At 41.1% G+C, this 20,330-nt stretch overlaps 1 protein-coding gene across 1 annotated transcript in view; it reads left to right on the top strand.

The window, feature by feature from the left end:
• The window catches only part of LOC140927748 (phosphorylase b kinase regulatory subunit beta-like), a 46,955-nt gene extending 27,345 nt beyond the window's left edge, over positions 1–19,610 (top strand). Inside the window, exons 19-34 of the mRNA XM_073377431.1 lie at positions 662–744; positions 1,698–1,788; positions 2,881–2,942; positions 4,460–4,645; positions 5,593–5,875; positions 6,029–6,097; positions 6,508–6,567; positions 10,607–10,680; positions 13,258–13,306; positions 14,462–14,556; positions 15,108–15,175; positions 15,767–15,831; positions 17,037–17,144; positions 17,889–17,963; positions 18,302–18,358; positions 18,939–19,610. Coding sequence (XP_073233532.1) covers positions 662–744; positions 1,698–1,788; positions 2,881–2,942; positions 4,460–4,645; positions 5,593–5,875; positions 6,029–6,097; positions 6,508–6,567; positions 10,607–10,680; positions 13,258–13,306; positions 14,462–14,556; positions 15,108–15,175; positions 15,767–15,831; positions 17,037–17,144; positions 17,889–17,963; positions 18,302–18,358; positions 18,939–19,070 — 1,557 coding nt within the window. The 3' untranslated portion in view covers positions 19,071–19,610. The remainder of the gene's footprint in view (positions 1–661; positions 745–1,697; positions 1,789–2,880; positions 2,943–4,459; positions 4,646–5,592; positions 5,876–6,028; positions 6,098–6,507; positions 6,568–10,606; positions 10,681–13,257; positions 13,307–14,461; positions 14,557–15,107; positions 15,176–15,766; positions 15,832–17,036; positions 17,145–17,888; positions 17,964–18,301; positions 18,359–18,938) is intronic.
• The last annotated feature ends 720 nt before the right edge of the window (positions 19,611–20,330 follow it).

Raw genomic sequence — 20,330 nt, 5'->3', positions numbered from 1 at the left:
CAGCTGTCAACTGACCTTAATTTAGCTTGCCAATATAAGTTTAAACAACTGTCAGCCGACTGACAGCCTTGCCCGGGGTAGTTTCGTTTTTATGTTGAATTGGTAAGTGTGACATATTATATCAGCTTACATGCAGGGGCAAAACGACTGGTCTTTGATGTGAGCCCGCGAGATGGTCATGTGATAATTGTCAGCGGATGTCTGATTTTGACAGCTGTCAATCTAATCGTACTCATACGGATGGCTTACAAAACTGAAAGGCTAGTCAAGTTGTGCAAGATCTATTGTGACATTTGACATCGGCTTACATGAAGTGTGTGTACGGGTGGCCGGGCGGGCGTACGCTACGTCATAACCAAATTTTCTCGGATGGATATTTTACCAAATTTTGTTACCAATGGTGCTCCGCTTCGCGCGCGGGAGCTCCGCTAACAATAATAATAATATTTTAGTAATAACTTTATCGGCAACAAAATTAGCTATTAAAACCTATTTACAATTCATAATAATAATAGTTTTATAATAATAATAATAATAATAATGATAATGATAGTAATTTCAATATAGGAATGGAACCTTAGATCCCTCATAATGTTCATTTTAAGAGTGTAAAACCGTCAAGAGATCTTTCGAAGCTTATTTGTCACTTTTCTTATCGTAGACAAATTTAGCCTTCACACGAAACAATTGGAATATGAAAGGACGCCCTACATTATGCCTCTTGCTGAGAGAAAAAAACCTACGGTAAGTGGTCAATAGAATATATCTAAAGGGCGGGAAGGGAGGGTTACTTTTTTAAATTTGAAGGAAAGTATGCTGCCGGGGCTCTGAAACACTTGTTTTTTACCAGTGTTCAACTGTATCTATGGAATCCCTCTTGTAGACTGGACATTAACAAATCCTCGGCCCATCCCTGTCTCTAGCAGATTCGAGAGCAATTGGAGCGATTTTGGTTCCGCGCTAGGTATCATGGGAAAGGTGCTCACCCTTCGCTGCATTCTTTGCGTCAACGTTAAACTTTCCCATGGTCCATTGCGCGATACTCATTAATTGCTTGCGTTAAGTCGCATTTTCCGTTGTCTAAACACTTGAGACGCCAAGGAACGAGGCAGGCCCCATCCCAGACGTCTAATCGACGTTTGATCAGTTTCGTAATATTCGTTTCCCTTTTACGGAACAAAATCTCTGATTTCTAAACCCTATTGTCTACTCAACCTATCGAAAAAACTGTGCCTATTATTGCGGCTGTGCAAGTGGTTGTCCTATATTTGAGAGTATATAATATATAGATTTAGCCAGAGCTATATGCGTTTTACTTTTGCGTCAGACAATGGACTTTAAACATTGCAAGGTAATCCAAAAATTCATACTTAACTTCAGGGGAGAAAAAAACATAAACTTGAGCCTGCGATCAATCATGGACTCAAATTTTGCGGAACTGTGGCGTGTTGTGTAAGGGAGAGAGATTAGGATACGAAAGGTCCGGCTTCGTGGTCCGGGTTCGACCCTGGGTGACGGTCTTCTTTCTTTATAATAGAAATACTCTCAATAACAGGTCAAAAGTGTCTTAAAAGAATGGCAGCGAAAGTTTACGAAAGGGAAATTTGCAGCGCCACCCTCGCTTCCCTGGGTTATCGTTATCTTTAAGATAACTTGTGAATCAATACTCATAAGACTGATGTTTTACTTTATTCCAGAGGCAAGCAGTTTCACGAGGCGCTTGAGATGTTGGCAGCATTCAAGCGAGGACTTTGTGGGGGAGTGAAAATCAAACTTGGACGACTTCAGGTGTGAATGCTGCTTCTGTTTTCTTTGTAGTCATCACGTTTTCCTACCCAATTGAAAACGTGTTTTGATTTTTTAGTCTTACTATAAATCCATACGTACTGTACTGTTATAAACGTCAAGTGGATTGAAACTCCAGGTACCGTGGAACCTCGATTTAACGAACCTCTATATAACAAAGTTCTCGGCATAAGGAACGATTTTCTTCAGCCCGGCTAAAATTACAGTAAAATGTATGGAACAGAACCTCGTTTTAACGAAATCCTCGTTATAGCGAACACAAACCACAAGCGCAAACTTACAATTAACATCGATATAACGAATAAATGTTACTATGTGATAAAACATGAATGCCAATCAGACCACCAAGGATAAAATTTATGTGTTTGAGTTTCTAGTGCCGTAGCTATGTATAGCTCGGTACTGAAATGTTATTACAGTAATTTTTCAGATCCGAAAATGCCAGGTTTTGTAACTTAATTATTAACTTTACCTCGATATAATGAACATTTTGGTAGTTTTTCCGAAAATTCGGTAAATGGAGGTATTGGATATAACGAACCCTCGATATAACGAACAAATTTCCCCAGTCCCTCGGCACTTCGTGAAATCAAGGTTCCACTGTATCATGTTTTCCCACCCACTTCAAGACAGGTTTTGAATTTGTTAGTGTTATTGTAAACCCATACGTACTGTACTGTGAAGAACCTCAAGCGGATTGAAATTCCAGGTACTCAATTATAATCTACAAGTCTATAACCGACGCGCTTGATCAGCTCTCTTCCTTGGGTTTAGTATACCATTTCATTTTTTAGTAGATAATTAAGTTATTCATTTTCTTGTCTTGCCCCGCCACGACTAGTTTTCCAACTATTTTCGGGGCAAACTATCCAACTCCTGTATACAAAGAATAAAGTTGTTGTTGTTGTTGTTGTTGTTCCATACTTGCCGGTTTCGTTTTTTTTTCTTTTTTCACTTTTTGGTAATTTGCCTTTTTTTTGTCGGAAAGAAAAAACCTACTCCCTAAATCCATTTATATCTTGATTCCATTAGTATGTTTCTTTCTTTCTTCTTTGTTTTTTTTTTCTAACGCAGACGTTGATATCAACGGCAGTTATAGATCATTTGGACTTCCTTCAAACAGACCGCTATTTCAGGTATTTTTCTTTGTTGAATGTAGTTATTTTTGTTAATGTTGTTGTTGTTTGTCTTTTTTTACCACATGACAATAGCCTTATGGCAGGCGATCAAAAAGGAGGGTGAAAGGGGAAAATCACAGGGCGTGCCGTTTCTGTTTTCGCGCAAGAGCCTGCCGCATTTTCTTCGTGAAGATACAAACGGTGATATTAAGGCTATGATTACACTTTTCTGGATAGCTCTAACCCTCTAGCACAGCTACGAAAACCATACCAGAAAGGTCTTCCATTCACACATAAAAACGGTGATTTTGGCGCAATTTCTTTAACGAAGCAAAGCTGCGCCGCGCCGATCTCGAAAGTCGAGCTTCACATAGTGGATAGGTTTCTGCCACGTTTCGTCGTTGTGTGAACAGGCATTCGGACCGTAGCGAAAGTAGTCCCCTTGTGTCCCTTGTGTCCCCTGTATCCCCTTGTGTCCCCTGTGTCCCCTTGTATCCCCTTGTGTCCCTCGTATCCCCTGTGTCCCTTTGTGTCCCCTCGTGTCCCCTTGTGCCCCTCGTGTCCCCTCGTGTCCCTTTGTGCCCCTCGTGTCCCCTCTGTCCCCTTGTGTCCCCCGTGTCCTCTGTGTCCCCATGTGTCCCCTGTGTCCCCTTGTGTCCCTTGTGTCCCCTTGTTTCCCTTGTGTCCCCTCTGTCCGCCTGTGCCCCTTGTGTCCCCTTGTGTCTCCCGTGTCCCTTTGTGTCCATTGTGTCCCCCGTGTCCCCTGTGTTTCCTTGTGTCCCCTGTGTTTTTTTGTTCCCTGTCCCCTTGTGTCCCCAGTGTCCCCTTGTGTCCCTTTGTATCCCTTGTGTCCCCTGTGTTCCCTTGTGTCCTGTTGTTTCCCCTGTGTTCCCTTGTGTCCTCTTGTGTCCCCGGTGTCCCCTGTGTCCCTTGTCTCCCGCGTGTCCCTCGTGAGAAGGGAAAAGGACTGGAACTTACTAATGCGGAAGTATAGTAAATAGTCAGAAATGAGTGTACGGAACCCTTGGGGCCAACCTCTTCGGTGCCGACAATGTTCGATCTGTTCGACATGTTACAGTTCTTTTCCGACAAGAAAAGCGACACAGAACGGAACAAGTCGTAAACGTCGAACATCGTCGAAAAAGCTTTCCGGTACAGAACGAACGGCAACGACACAGAACGGAACAAGTCGTACACGTCGAACATCGTCGGCTCCGGAGAGGTTGGCCGCAAGGGTTCCGTGCACTCATTTCTGACTATTAACTTCAGTGGGTTCCAGTCCTCATCTCCATTCATTAACTTCCGCCACGGTCCAAAAGACGAAAAGTGGCAGAAACCCATCCGAAATGTGATGTTGTGGTATATGTTGTGGTTCAATTTTATCCTTGGTTCAAATGTCATTTTTCTTTGTTTTAAACTCATTTTCATACATAACCATACCCCAGAACAAAGGTAAATAAGTTCGACCCAAGGTTAAAATCGAACCACAACATACACATAGCCTGATACAAGTATTTTCCTTGTCTCCCCTCTAGCGATCTTGATGATAACGATGGAGGTCTGGACCATGTACGTGTCAAAGAAAAAGAAGGACCAGACTCCAATCCCCAGAGCCCTTGTGTTTCCGAGGGACATAGGATGAGTCGGCCGGTACGCTTGTCCCGCTCCATGACCGTGTCTGAAGATGATGATGATCATATGTCTGATGAGGAAGACTCCAAGTAAGTTAGCGAAAAAAAATTAGCTCAGCAGGTATAAAGGCCCATAAAAAAAGACTGTGTTTACTTTAATACTTTCCATATCGGAAAAAGTGCACGCGACATTCCCAAAAGGTATTGTAGGTGGTTTTCTGTTCACGGTTCTTCAGAGAAATTTGAAAGAATGGCACGAGCGGCCATGGACATATGTTTGCGAGTGCTAAAGGAAATCAACAAAAGTAGGGTCGACAGCTTCGGTGTCATGAACAGTGTATTGATCATATCCCCATAGGGATACCCTCTACCGCTTGTTATAAATTATGCTCTGTTGTGGTGAGCTGAAAAGCTTAAGACGTCAAAGTGTTGGTGAGGTCAGACTTGTCATGCGTGCAATTTTCAGGATATGTGGAAATGAAAGTCAACCAGACCTACAACTAGGTCAAAAGCTGTCTACGCCCCTTATCGCTACAACCGAACCGACCGCCTCGTTAACCCGTGGGCGTAGTTAAAATTCAAGAATATTTCCATTTTTCATTTTGTAAAATTAATGCTCTGAATCAAGGCGTATTAGATGAATACTGCCGAAGAGGTTCCATTTGAATGGTCACGCCACAGGATTTCGTCTACAGACTCAAAAGTTAGAATTGCACACTAAATAAATAGTACGATGTGAAAGTACCGCTGAAGAGGTTTTATTTGAATGGTAACACCATAGGATTTCATCACCATAGGATTTCATCCACAGACTCAAAAAAAAAAAAATCGTTAGAACTGCATACTTAATAAATGGTACCATGTGAAAGTACTGCTGAAGAGATTTTATTTGAATGGTAACATCATAGGATTTCGTTCACTAACTCAAAAATTGTAACTACATACTCCGTAAATGTACTTTTTTTTTACCGCTCAACTCCTTAATGAACGTAACCGAAAGTTTGCTTTAGTCTGGTTTGGCCGGTTTCATTTTTCAGTCCCAGGGATTTCGTAACCAAGTCACGCGAAGCTCTCCTGAACGAATTGGAAAAGAAGCCAGGTATTGAACGCCAATTGCTGCTGCTTCAGGAACTGCTAAAGCGAGAAGGCGAACACTTTCAAACTCCTGAGGGCTCCATTATCGATATGATCAATGTCCTTTATCAGCAAGCTGCGTATGATAGGAAATGGTCAGCGGTTCGTCGCGGTGCCGCTCTGCTGAAGAAACTGGTGGATAGTCTAGCGCCCGGGATCACTACTTTACTGGTTAGCGGCAAAGTGGTAAGATGCTTTGCTAGAACGTGTTACTTTATCTAACCTTTTTTCTAGCCTTTTTTTTTGGGGGGGGGGGGGGAGCGGTGGAGCGTACGAAAGTATTTCAGCTCCGTCTTATAAGCTGCCTAATAAATAGTTGTTTTTACTTTTACTTTTAAGGTGACTATTGGTGTGTTTGGCCATGAAGAAAAAGTGATTTACGAGCCTCTGACGCCGGCAGCTATTCAGGTAGTTTTGTTCTCTAAAGTCTAGGTTCTTGCTCAGAATAGGTACCACGAAAATTTACACTCACGAGTTGTAGAAAAAGCCACTCTTTAACTACTTGTGTCGCTCTTTTTCTAGTTAGCAGAAGTCGATCCAAACAGGCCTTTGCGAATGGACAAAGAAAAAAAAAGATATTTAACAATCCAGCAAGCAAACAGAGAAAAAGAAAAGTAGAAAATACTAGCAATGTTACCTATTTTAATTTGCAAAACAAAGCTCAGTTTTGGTTTTGATGTCCCAAGTTTCATTTATTAATTCAACGTAAAAGAATTAACTGACAGTAATACCAACCAAGTCCATTTTACCAAGCACTGGTATAAAACAAACGCTCTGTCCTGTTCATTAATGGCGGTCTCCTTCTCTTTTCTCAACAGAAAATCCTTTATTCGTTCTGTACTCCTCATGACGTCCGGGAGGCGGTCCTTCAACAAGAGGTCTGAAAACTAGTGTGTTATTTTAAGGCATTTTACTGGTGTTTTTATTTTTTACCATGATCTTGAATTTAAGAAGTGTCAAAAAAGATCCTTGTTATTCATGCAATTCTGCATTGGCTGTGCCGTCCGTAATGGGGCACATGTATATAAATCTTTGAGAATGACCGTCAAATACTGTCAAACTGTTATTTACATTTATGATGATAATCAAGATGATGGTGATGATGATGATGACGACGACGAATGTTCACTTTTCCAGCAATGTGTAGATACGCGGTTTACAGATAGTTGGACCTTTGATATACGGCAGAGTGGAGGGTGGATTGAGGAAGAGTTTTTGCTAAGAAACCATTCGTGCCCGTTTAAAATACAACTATTCATAGAAAAGTTCGATTTGGCAGTTCAAATGGAATAACTACGCCGTTTAAACTGGCGCGTGATTCAATGGCCTTCCATTTCCTAGTCTCCCACGCAGCTGTTTTTGTCTCGTCACGCAACGCAACACCGAGTTCCACGCCTGCGTCGTATACGCAATTTAACCTGGGTCAGTAACGTCTGCGAAGCAGCGCTGATATCCTTGATTTGCAAATCGACAATGGCTTTTTTAACAGGCCAATCATGGCGCGTAATCAAATCCTGGTACACAGGTGGGGGCCAAGATCAAGAATTTCGGCGATGTTTCGCAGACGGACTCAGCCAGAGTTCAGTTTCGTCTGTGGTGCTAGCCTGCAGTGCAGGCGTACTTTGGGTGGGCGAAACCTAGTTCGTGTTCGCATTGTTGTAGGCTATGGCGCGTTTTCAGGGTCAAAAATAAGTGTATAGTTACCACACAAACTGAATTGCCAAATAAATGATTATCTTAGATGATGATTGTCGGTTTATGACCTGTTTTGACGTGCTGTCTTGCGATGGAATCCTTTCGTCGTGTCATGACTTTCAAATCCACACTTCTTACTCGAATTGATTTGAGAATGGTTTACGTGCATGCATAATTACTTTAATTTGAAATCTTTTTGCATGCTTTCTATGGAACCAAATGAAGCAGTTTCTTAAATACGATTTTTTAAACACGACCCGCATCACTTTTGAAATCACTTTTCTGCATGCTTACTTGCGAAGGATTATTCGATGATCAATTTCGTAAATACGTGTTTTTTTTAAACCATCATTACTTTTGAAACCTCTTTGCATTCTTACTTGAGAATTATATAGCAGTAGGATTATTTTATGATAAAAACAAATGAAACAATTTCTTCAATACAACTTTTTTCAAATCGTTATTACTTTTGAAATCCGTTTGCATGCTTACTTGCAAAATACGTAGCAGGAGGATTATTTGATAAAAGAAACGAAGCATCCTTTTTTACATGGGGATTTAGGTTTACCCGCGTCACTGTAGAAAACGCGCTATTGTGCTTCACTGCACCCAACACGAAACGCGACTCAGTGACTCCCAAAATGACTTTTGAATTCACTTTCGCTGCACAACAGGATGACTTGCGAACTTTCAACCAGGCGTTTCTGCCCAGAAAGGCCCGAAAAGAGTCTGGAAACTCCTCCCCAGTGTCTCCGGGTCATCGATCAAAAATGGCCGCTCGTCGTTGAGTTGATCGACCTTGATCGTTTTTCTAAGAAATGAGCTTTACACCTGAGCAATCGCATTTCTTGAAAAACCTTCGTCTACACCTAATAGATCTTTCGTGAAGATTGGAACAGGATGTTAATGAAGATGTTGCTGACTATGTGTTGTTTCTGTTGCAACAAGCTTCGAATCATTTGTCAAGGCTGGTAGCCAGTGTGGATTTAGATGTATTCAACGAAGTTCAAACTCTCTTGCTCAAGTGTCGACTATTTTGGCAGACGCTGAGCGTAACTGGCAACCTATTTACCCTGATGTTAATAATGAAGAATTGGTTGGTCGTCCAAAGTTTGAAATAAGAAGGGATCAGTTGCAGTACCTCGTGGACTACAATCTAAAAATTTCAGACATCTCCGAGGCTCTCGGAGTCAGTAGAAGCACTATCAAAAGGCGTTTAAGAGAATATGGAATTTCAATAAGCGAAAGAAAGACGGATATTCGCAAGCCTTGCTTTAAATTGAAACGAAAATATACAACATAGTCCCTCGCCATTTTGAGGAACACTTATGCATCATTAAACATTTTGAGAAGATGTCTTTATACTTTACAAAAAGCAAGGCAAGACACCTATTTTTCAAATTTAAACCTTTATAAAAACACACCCTAGCTTTGGGAAAACACGGATCGAACCTACAACAACCTGATTGGTTTTTTGCAAGGAACCAATCAATCCGCACCATTTTCGATCCTCCAAACAAACCAGGGTGGATATATAAACGCTTACTAAATCAAACAATACGGAATGGTTCAGAGTTCACCTCAACCATCCCACCATATAGCAACTGATGAGAATCGTAAGATTCGAAACCGCCGGTCTTGCTTGTAAACTTATATTTAACTACACACATTATGTAGTGGCACAAAGAAGCCAGTCAACTGATTGGTAAGAAAACAACATGCTAATGGTATTGAAAAATATTGAGTTTTAATATACTCTCCTCTGATATTAAAACTACAAGTGACATTTACAAAGCGATTGATTTTTAAAACGACTTTTAAAGGACACAGCATCATAATGTGTTTAAATCATGCTTAGACGTGACAAATACCCAAAACCAACAACACATAGTCAGCAACATCTTCATTAACATCCTGTTCCAATCTTCACGAAAGATCTATTAGGTGTAGACGAAGGTTTTTCAAGAAATGCGATTGCTCAGGTGTAAAGCTCATTTCTTAGAAAAACGATCAAGGTCGATCAACTCAACGACGAGCGGCCATTTTTGATCGATGACCCGGAGACACTGGGGAGGAGTTTCCAGACTCTTTTCGGGCCTTTCTGGGCAGAAACGCCTGGTTGAAAGTTCGCAAGTCATCCTGTTGTGCAGCGAAAGTGAATTCAAAAGTCATTTTGGGAGTCACTGAGTCGCGTTTCGTGTTGGGTGCAGTGAAGCACAATAGCGCGTTTTCTACAGTGACGCGGGTAAACCTAAATCCCCATGTAAAAAAGGATGCTTCGTTTCTTTTATCAAATAATCCTCCTGCTACGTATTTTGCAAGTAAGCATGCAAACGGATTTCAAAAGTAATAACGATTTGAAAAAAGTTGTATTGAAGAAATTGTTTCATTTGTTTTTATCATAAAATAATCCTACTGCTATATAATTCTCAAGTAAGAATGCAAAGAGGTTTCAAAAGTAATGATGGTTTAAAAAAAACACGTATTTACGAAATTGATCATCGAATAATCCTTCGCAAGTAAGCATGCAGAAAAGTGATTTCAAAAGTGATGCGGGTCGTGTTTAAAAAATCGTATTTAAGAAACTGCTTCATTTGGTTCCATAGAAAGCATGCAAAAAGATTTCAAATTAAAGTAATTATGCATGCACGTAAACCATTCTCAAATCAATTCGAGTAAGAAGTGTGGATTTGAAAGTCATGACACGACGAAAGGATTCCATCGCAAGACAGCACGTCAAAACAGGTCATAAACCGACAATCATCATCTAAGATAATCATTTATTTGGCAATTCAGTTTGTGTGGTAACTATACACTTATTTTTGACCCTGAAAACGCGCCATAGTAGGCGCCATCTTTGATTTTATGTCAGTGAAAGATTGGGGAGAGTAGAAATAGTAACCCTTAGGGTAGGTTCAAGGGCGAAAGGAGGAAAGGGGGGAAGGGGAGGGGAGGAAAAACGTACGCCGTTTTCTCTTCTCTCTCCTCGCTCCCTTTGACTCGCCCCATTTCCTCCTCTCTTCAGGAAGTTTCAACATGGCGCTTTCGCGAGCAAAATCACTTGCGCGCCCGAAGAAAACGCCTACACTCCAGGCTACTGTGGTGCAGGCTAACCATTTCCAGGCATTTTCCAATTGGCATTTTCCAAACGTTAGTCAAATGGTTCGAAATGATTTTCGTTGTAAAGTCGCTCGTTTTTCCCTTCTGCATTTTTTTCCACAGATGGTTCTCTATTTGGCCTCTTTTGTTGCCACAATTCCTCACGTTTTTGAAGGGATGTTGAAAATCAGGATTGGGTAAGCTATATAGTCGTCCATTGTTTTGAATATTGTCAATCATCCTAGCCATACCCGACCTCTCCTAAGTGTTCTACAGTTCGTATTGTGAGAATATACCATAATGTTTGCTTCCCCTTTCAAAATCTTCTGTGAACTCTAAAAACAGTATTACTTTTTTTTAGTTCTTCTTGATTTTGTTACTCACACTCGGGATATCCAGTGCAATTGACACCTCCGAGCAAAGCCATACTCGCGTTAGTTACGAACAAAATAGCTTCCCGGTTTTCACTGTTGTCACTGTTGTCACCGTTCTCGCTGTTGTCACTATTGTCACCTTTGGCCGCCGTTTATGCTGTTGTCACCTTTGTCACTGTTGTCGCTGTCATCACTGTTGTCGCTGTTTTCACTGTTGTCGCTGTTGTCACTGTTGTCTCAGTTGTCACTGTTGTCACTGTTTTTACTGTTCACACTGTGTCACTCCTCTCGCTGCTCTCACTGTTGTCGCTGTTGTCGCTGTTGTCACTGTTTTAACTCCTGTCGCTGTTGTCACTCTTGTCGCTGTTGTCACTGTTGTCACTGTTGTCACTATTGTCACTGTTGTCACTGTTGTCGCTGTTGTCACTGTTGTCACTGTTGTCTCTGTTGTCGCTGTTGTCACCGATGTGGCTGTTATCGCTGTTGTCACCGTTGTCACTTGTTGCTGTTGTCACTGTTGTCGCTGTTGTCACTGTTGTCACCGATGTGGCTGTTGTCACTGTTGTCGCTGTTGTCACTTGTTACTGTTGTGACTGTTGTCTATGTTGTGACTGTTGTCCCTGTTGTGACTGTTGTCGCTGTTGTCACTGTTGTTACTGTTGTCGCTGTTTTCACTGTTGTCGTCACTGTTTTCACTGTTGCCGCTGTTGTAACTGTTGTCACTGTTGTCACAGTTGTCACTGTTTTCACTGTTTTCGCTGTTGTCACTGTTGTCATCTTTGGTCGCCGTTGTCGCTGTTGTCACTGTTGTCACTTGTTGCTGTTGTCACTGTTGTCGCTGTTGTCACCATTGTTGCTGTTGTCACTGTTATTGCTGTTGTCACTGCTGTCACTTGTTTCTGTTGTCACTTCTTTCGCTGTTGTCGCCGTTTTCGCTGTTGTCACCGTTATCACTGTTGTCGCTGTCATCACTGTTGTCGCTGTTTTCACTGTTGTCGCTGTTGTCACTGTTGTCGCAGTTGTCACTGTTTTTACTGTTCACACTGTTGTCACTGCTCTCACTGTTTTCACTGCTCTCGCTGTTGTGACTGTTGTCGCTGTTGTCACTGTTGTCGCTGTTGTCGCTGTTGTTACTGTTGTTACTGTTGTCGCTGTTGTCACTGCTCTCACTGTTGTCGCTGTTGTCACTTCTTTCACTGTTGTCGCTTTTGTCACTGTTGTCACAGTTGTCACTGTTTTCACTGTTTTTGCTGTTGTCATTGTTGTCACTGTTGTCACTGTTGTCCCCGTTGTCACTGTTGTCACCGTTGTCGCTGTTGTCGCTGTTGTTGCTGTTGTCACTGTTGTCGCTGTTGTGACTGTTGTCGTTGTTGTCACTGTGGTCACTTTTGTCACTTGTTGCTGTTGTTACTGATATGACTATTGTCGCTGTTGTCACTGTTGTCACCGTTGTCACTGTTGTCGCTGTAGTCACTGTTGTTGCTGTTGTTACTTTTTGTCACCGTTGATGCTGTTGTCGCTGTTGTCTCTGTTCTTACTGGTGTCACTGTTGTCGCTGGTTTCACTGTTGTCGCTTTCGTCGCTGTTGTCACTGTTGTCACCGTTATCACTGTTGTCGCTTTTGTCGCTGTTGTCACTGTTGTCACAGTTGTCACTGTTTTCACTGTTTTCGCTGTTGTCACTGTTGTCATCTTTGGTCGCCGTTGTCGCTGTTGTCACTGTTGTCGCTGTTGTCACTGTTGTCACTGTTGTCACAAATAATCGAAGAAGCGGTTCCCGAAAAACACGAAGAAGGCGAGGAAATTTGATTTGGTAGTTTTTACATGGAAAGCCTTGTCTCTTTAACCTAAATTTGTCGATGAAACCGGTGAAAACGTTTTTTGTTTACAAACGCAAAATAAGTCTTTCGTTATTTTATTTTAGCTTACATGTTCATAAATAATCCTACAACTAAGTTAAATGGTTTTTTGTACGGCGCGGTAAATACCACCACCACTAGCCACCTACGCTTCCTTGAATAATTGTTATTAGGGCGTTTTTGAGCGACGCACGTCAACCGGAAGTGGATTTTTTACATTCTTGAGCGGTGGTTTCGCCCAAATTTTCAGTCAAATCGTCTCTATAAAAGTAAAGAAGCTTAGCAATACAAATTTTATATCGTCTAGGCATGTTAAGAGGGAAAAGGCCTCTCTTCCGGTTGACATCCGTCGCTCAAGAATGCTTTTGCTTAAGCTCCCTATTCAGTTGCGTTACAAGAGTCATTCGTCATGAATAAGCTTAGTCTGCGAACTGCAGACGTATTTCCGGTTGTCGCTTCTCTCCCTCCGAAGAGAAGGGACGACCGGAAATACGTTTGCCGTTGGCGGGGTAGAGTTAGCTTTACATTTGCTTATTTTACAGATGGATTATTGAAGCAATGAAACAGAGACTAGCAAGTAAAGGCCTCGGGGTAAGATTGCTTATATTTAAGCATTTAAAAAAAGCATTTAGGCCCCGTCGACACGTATCCTTTTTTGTTTCAAAACTGAGATTTTTCGCCCCGTTTTCAAAGAAATCCGCGTCCACACGTTGCGTTTTTCAATTGTTTTTGCTCGTCCTCACAAAATGTAATGGTGGTTGAAAACGGTCCCATCTTTGATCGGGACATGCGCGTGTAGTTGTATCCAACACCGTGACGTAATCGTTTTCAAAAACCTCCGTTTTGACCATTTACACGTCAGTACAGGAAAACGGTGTTTCAAAAATTTTCATTCCTTAGAGTGTTTTGAAAGGATACGTTTGCGGTGACCGTTTTCACGGAATACGTGTGGACGTCAGGCCAAACAGGAGGAAAAAACTTTCAAATAAAAGCGGCTACGTGTGGACCCGGCCTTATAAATCCTCAACTTGTTTATTTATTAAAATTTGATCTTAAGCGCTCGTGTCATTCGTTGCATCTGTTGCAATTGAATCTCGTATTAGTCAGCCAAATAACGGATCATAAGAATTTGGCCGCACTAACTGGTAAGAGGTTGACGTCATTAAGATCCATTAACGGGGTAGGATCACATTTCGTGGCTGTTTTCCTTTCTGTCAAATCTTGTAGGGTGCTTTTCTTGGTTTGCAACCACGTGACGAGGTGGCCATGTCGCTTGTTCGCAGAATTTGCCTAAGAAAAAAAGACTTTAGTCCCAGCAGAGGCTACACTGCTACACTACAATGGTTATTGAAAATGTAAACCATGTGACCTTTGAAGGCGGACCCTTTCATTGGGTTTCTCAAGATCTCAGCATTTTCGTTTGTCACTCGTCTGCCCTTTTAGAAAACACATTTGATCTTAGTTACCGTTTTAGCGAGGTGATATATGAATGTACACGTTGGGACTTTACTACGTGGCCGTTGGCCTAACGCTAAAGAGAGAGGTGGCGTTAACGGAGTTTTGCTTGTAAGAAATTGAATGGGCATTTCCCAAAGCGGACTTATTAACAACAAGGCCATATGAGAAGGTGTGACGGGGAGGGGGATGGGGGGTCCATTGTACTATGATAGACTCTAGAGGCAAATGCTGATGCCTGCTCACAGTAGTACCAAGATAGAGGTTGGACTGTTCTTCTTTGTTGTGTAGTCGCTATACGCTCAGTCACCAAGCGATGTCAAGGCACTACTCAAGATTGTTCTCACCTCGAAAGGAACGCACCATGGACAGGACGTGGCCCCCAGGTATTTTAATTTTTATCTCATTTTGTTGTTAATAGTTACCGTATAGTAACGCAAAATGAAAGTCGTAGGGCAACGCAATAGTAATCCTGACATTTGCGAAGTTTGTGGTAATTTTCCCTCCGGCGAAGATTCCGATAGACCTCTGTCTGCGCAAGGTTTATTTACTTTAGCCCCTTGCATACGTATCCAGATATTTTTTGAAATCGGATATGTTTTTCTCCGCTTTCAAAAAAAAATACGCATCGACACGTAGCGTATTCGATAGCATACGATAGCATTCCTTAATGAGCATGCGTCATGCTAGAAGTGTATGATGTATGACATCGTCGTATTCGAAAAACTCCGTTTTCGCCCGTCTACAGGTAAACAAGAAGCCAGCGTTTTCAGAAATCCCCACTCTCAAGAGCGTTTTTTAAAAGATGCGTTTTCGGTGACCGTTTTCAAAAAATACCCGTTTTCAAACAAAAACGGATACGTGTGGACGAGGCCTTAGTTAAACGTCAATGTTGTAAGTTAGTGGCAATTGTTAAATAAAAGTATTTCTGTTTTAGGAGCCCACTGCAGCACAGACAACTGGACGGTGCTGTCCATAGAGTGCCTTCTGGGTTTTACGACAAAGGTCAGTTTGGTTTCTTGTTTACTAACATCCGAGGTCCATGCTTCGACTAAAGAAAGAAAGAAAGATTAAAGCGCAGTGCCGACACAAGCGCTAAGCTACCTCTATTTATATTCGCTCACGTTGTCAATCGTACTCAAGCCATCAAGAATCAGACACTTTTAAGCTCGTGGTTAGATAAAACAAGGAAAATTCTCTGTTTTCAGTTGAAGTCTTGAAATGTAAATCATGTTCCGCTGAAATGGCGCAAAGGGAAGAGAACATAGCGTAGCCGTTAAGTATGCAGTAGCAAATGATCTCGTTCTGTCGTGTATATCACATGTAGGTCTTTCAAATTAAGCTGAAATACCACTGTTCTAAGGCAATCAAATTGCAGAAATTTCTCATGTAGTAGTATAATGTTTGAAACAGATGTTTTTGTAAAGGCCAGAAAACATGATCACGACATAACACGCAAGTTATAGCCTTGTCACGTTTGTCACACACAAGCGTTTTGCCGTCCTCTTCTTCCTGCCGTCGTGTTGCGTAACCTCACTATCATTTCGCGTGAACGCCTTAAAAAAGTAACAGGAGTATCCATTGTTTTGTTTATAGTGTGGAGTATATTGGAAAGAGCTCCTGAAGGAATAAAAGTATCTAAACATAACATCTTATCACAGGTAAGCCCTCCTTTGAATTAACAAAGAGATTTGAAATTTCGTTTACGGTAAACGGCAAGCGTCAGATTCTAGTTGACAACTTCTCAAAAACAGATAAGAACTGTTCGAACCAATTCATTTGGATGAAACTGGCATGACGCGTCTTATTGTTATGTAGCTTTAATGAAAAGTAAAATGAACTGGGAAAGAAAACACTTGGTCACCTGGTGCTACAAAATCGCGTTTGCTGTTTGCCGTAAAGGTGTTTCTTAATAACTTTATTTTCACTAGCATCAGAGTTTTAACCCACTTTCTCGAGGAAGGTCCCTTTTTCTAGGTAGGTCTGGGGGCGACCTGACCCGCTTCCACTCTCCCCACCCTAAGCTTATACATAAAATTGGGATCATTATACATTTTCGGGAAACTCCCCACCTACGTCTCCCACAGGCCAACATTTTAACACTTACTTCTCAGTAAGGGCAAAATATTGGCTTAGGTGTTCAGTGGCCAGTGCTCACCTCCTCGCGTTTATAGACCTCTTGTGCTTGTATGTTTTGTTTTCCCAAAAGACGTCCTAGGGGAACTTGACCCTTTGTCTTTCATAAATTATATGTAAATATGCACGTGAATAAAACAAAATTTGAATTAAACAGTTCTCTTGAGTATTATCACATGACCTATATTGAGAAAACAAAACATACAAGCCAAAGAAGCCTATTGGATAGTGTTTTACGGGCATTTTCAATAGAAAATGAACAGGACAATGTAACAACGACAACAACTTTATTAAGTCTTAAAGAAATACATTTACACATTCACACTGCCTGCAGTTAGCAAAAGCTATTCTAGACAATGTACAATCGAGCCTCTGCTAATAGACACTAACCGTTTCACCGCAAACATATGAGGTGTTTTTTGCTTCATCTGGTATGATTTGACTCCCTTTTAAATGGTAACATAAGCAATAGCTTTGATAAATTTCTGTCGTTTGTATCCTGCTTACACCAACAATAACCAAACGCGCGGTGCCTTGGGTCGGGTCTGTGCAACCGGAAAGTACCGTTCCATTAGGCACGTGAAATTTCCGAAATTTTAAACCGGAAGTTTTGTTGAAAGGAAAGCGCCCGTCATTGGTCTAGTGACGTAAAAGCTTGTTTTAATACCTTAAGTGTAAGTTACGTGATACCGGAGGAGATTCGCATGTTTTGCGTACTTTTTGTTCACAGCTTCCTACCATATCGGATATGACACATCGTGAAAGGAACTTTCAGCTGAAAGTAGAAGAGTTGCTTAGTGATATTTCCAACCCGGAATACAGACAGACAGTGGTGGAGGTACGTACTTGATTAAAGAACTTTATTATAATAACCAATGAATACCAAATACCAGTTGAGCTCTCGCGCGGAAACATGATAATCCTCACACGTGAAAGGATTACCGTTGCTATGATTACACGACAATCGCACTTTTCGCAGATTTGGTATTTCATTGCTGTTTATGTTATAAACAGATCATGATATGATCGCTTAGTGATATGAAATTTTCTCTTCTCCTGTTGAGAAGCGCTGAAATCACTCGTGAAATATTTTTCAACACTCGAAAAGAAATTCCATATCTCCGCGCGGCCATACAATACCCTATGTTTTTCCAATTCAGAAAACTGTATCTTCTTACATTTCTTCACGACAGTACCAAGCACGCATTCTCCGTTCTAGGTCGAATTATCACTGAAGCAACAACACAAATTTACGGGAAAAATGCTCGCGAGTTTAAAACGTTGCGTATTCAAATTTAGAATCACCTACCCTGAGTTCGCTGAGCTTGTCCTCTTCAGCCGAAGCGTCTCTCTTGCAGGTTAATGAGAGCAGTATCCATTCAAGGTCTTGTGCGTTTTAAATTGTTAAGACAAAATCAGACGAATCAAAGGCCAGTCCCCTTTAGCAATCGTCAGTTTATTGCCAACTTGTCAGCGAATTTGTATCATTTCAATTAGTTTCCAAGCGCCATGGGTCTAAGCAGGTTATTGAAAGCTTACTTATGATGACACTACCAAGATCTTGTTACTTTTTGCTTGTTAGTTGTTGGTCGTACTTGCAACGATTCTTGAAAGAAACCCAGAAGTGGAGCTAAGTCAGTGTATTGATTTAGACGAGGTATGATTACTCAACAACACGCAACACTCATGCGAAAGTTACAAGAGCTTACGACTCAACCTTTAACGCATATAAGTAAATGCCTCCGGATTGCAAGTTCAATTCTCTAAACACTTGGCCACGCTGCAACCTTCATGGTGTTTTAAGATGCAACGTAATAATGCAATGTTTAAGTTACATGTCTCGTTTTAAGATGTTACATTTCGCGCCTATGTTACATTGCGTCGATTGTTACATTTTTGCAGCGTATCAAGATGTTCTGGGACATTTTCTTGGAAGAGACTATTTCCTCATCTTTACAGTTCCAACACTGTTTTTCTTTTTCTTTTCTTTGTCAGCTTGTGGACGAAGCCATCGAACTGTTCAGTTTCGATGTTGGACCAGGTGACAATCAGGTGAGGTCTTTTGTCGAGGATACAATTTTCCTTTTCGTAAACGCTCAATATTGTTTCAAGACAAACATGTTATTGCACATTTTCACTGTTTAAATGAAGTTCTAGCCTGTGTACATCCCCCCTTCTCTCAAACAAACAGGCTAAAGAAGTTCAACACCCCCTATTGATCTAGAGCCCGTTTGCTGCTAACCGCGACACTTTGATGGCTATAAATTTTCATTTTAAATTTTTATTGATTGTTATCTTATACATCTAACCTTGATACTTTTTCTGTGCTTTTTAACATATTTTATTTGCCTGGACGCCAGTCAGCTTACAATTGTATTCTATGAAAGACGATACTCTTACCATGATCATAACCATAATCTTAACCAATCATAATCGTCTTCTACACTAACACATCATCCCTCAGGGCTTGATAAGCATTGATGGCATCGACTGTTTACCAACTAAATATAGACGTCATAGGTTCATTCCAACTATTTCCGATGATCGATTATGAAATTTTAGCCGATTTGTAACACTGATTATGATTATGATTATAATTTTCCATACTAACACAAAGCCATTTTCTGTGTAGAGTGTAAGGGACCAATTTTACAACACACCCTGTGAAGGCAAAGGAGGTACCACTACGTACATGGCGAGAGCTGTTGTCAACAAGCTCCTAAGCGGGGGCGCATGTGTTTCATCGAACTGTTGCATCAGCTGAAAAAATTTCCTTGTTATAGCCTCTTTGAAAATGAATTTGCGCCATAGAATAAATCAATTCGGAAATGCGCAAGCCTTCAACTTTCTGTTAGCACCGTTACTGGTTGATGGGGCTTTGTTGGTATATATACATATATTTTTAAAGGAATAACCTGTTTGGCAATTTGAATTCAAAAGACACTTGATTGGTTTGAGACCATATTTTCAAGCTATGGAGTCTTGCACTCTATTGTTTTAAGCTTACTAAATGCATGCCCACATAGGGGAAATATTCTTTAAGAAGGCAAGCTGTTTCGCAGTAAGATACAACAGTTCATTTGCCACTTAGGACCGATAAGGGAACTGGGTCCAGTTAACTTCTGCAAAGACTTCTGGGATTGTTACTAGGCACAGGGGAAAAAATTGACCAATAGCTGACCGGAGCGTCCACAGTAACGATCCCAGAAGCAATTGCGGGACGTTATAATAATGTAATGACTACGAATGCAACTTTGGAAAAAGAAAACTTTAGTTTAATACAAAATGGTGTGAGATGTAAAATTTTTAATGGAAAATAAAGGAGGAATTTAAGAGTCATTTAAGGTCTTCAGGAGTAAGTTGTCTTTTGTGTAGCTGAAGTTCTTTTTGTCTCGAACTCGATCACCTATGAGAGAAAACTAAAAAGTCTCTTAAAATGTGGCAATAATACCGGGCCAGTCTGTAGCCACTTTATAACTGATTTCCTTGAGCGTTTAACTACTTGGATTGGCGGATTAGGGCAAGGAAAATCCAGGGTTGATCGCTAAATCACGTTCATTCCGCAGGCAAAAATTGGTTACCTGCGAAGCAGTTAGGATTTCTCAATGTAAGACTCGTTTGAGGAGTTCGTGCGTTCCTGATTGTATTGGAATTTGGAAGCAATGGATTATAAGAAGAGGGGAAAACCGGAGTACCCGAAGGAGAAAGAGGGAAGACCTGCAAAGAATTTATCCCATGTATGGTATCCCTTGCGGGGTTTCCAACCCTGGCCAATGGAGGTCATATGATAATGCTCTAGACAACTGTTTCATTCAAGCTTCGTCTTAGAGCCTGTTTACTTGGAGGTAATAATATATTAGTGCAATCTCGGGATAAGGGAAATCGCAACTGATCGGGAAAATAACCACACAGGAAGCAAGAAGACAGCAAGTAAATAAGGTAAAGCGTATTTTATTGAAAATTCATGCGAGTATTTATCTTCTCGAATCTATTACCTGAATAGGCCACTTCCGAGTTCCAAAAG

Source organism: Porites lutea, chromosome 2 (genome assembly GCF_958299795.1).
Source record: "Porites lutea chromosome 2, jaPorLute2.1, whole genome shotgun sequence".
Taxonomy (NCBI): Eukaryota; Metazoa; Cnidaria; class Anthozoa; order Scleractinia; family Poritidae; genus Porites; species Porites lutea.
The sequence above is the reverse complement of the archived record's forward strand: the minus strand, read 5'-3'. Positions and strand labels throughout refer to the sequence as shown.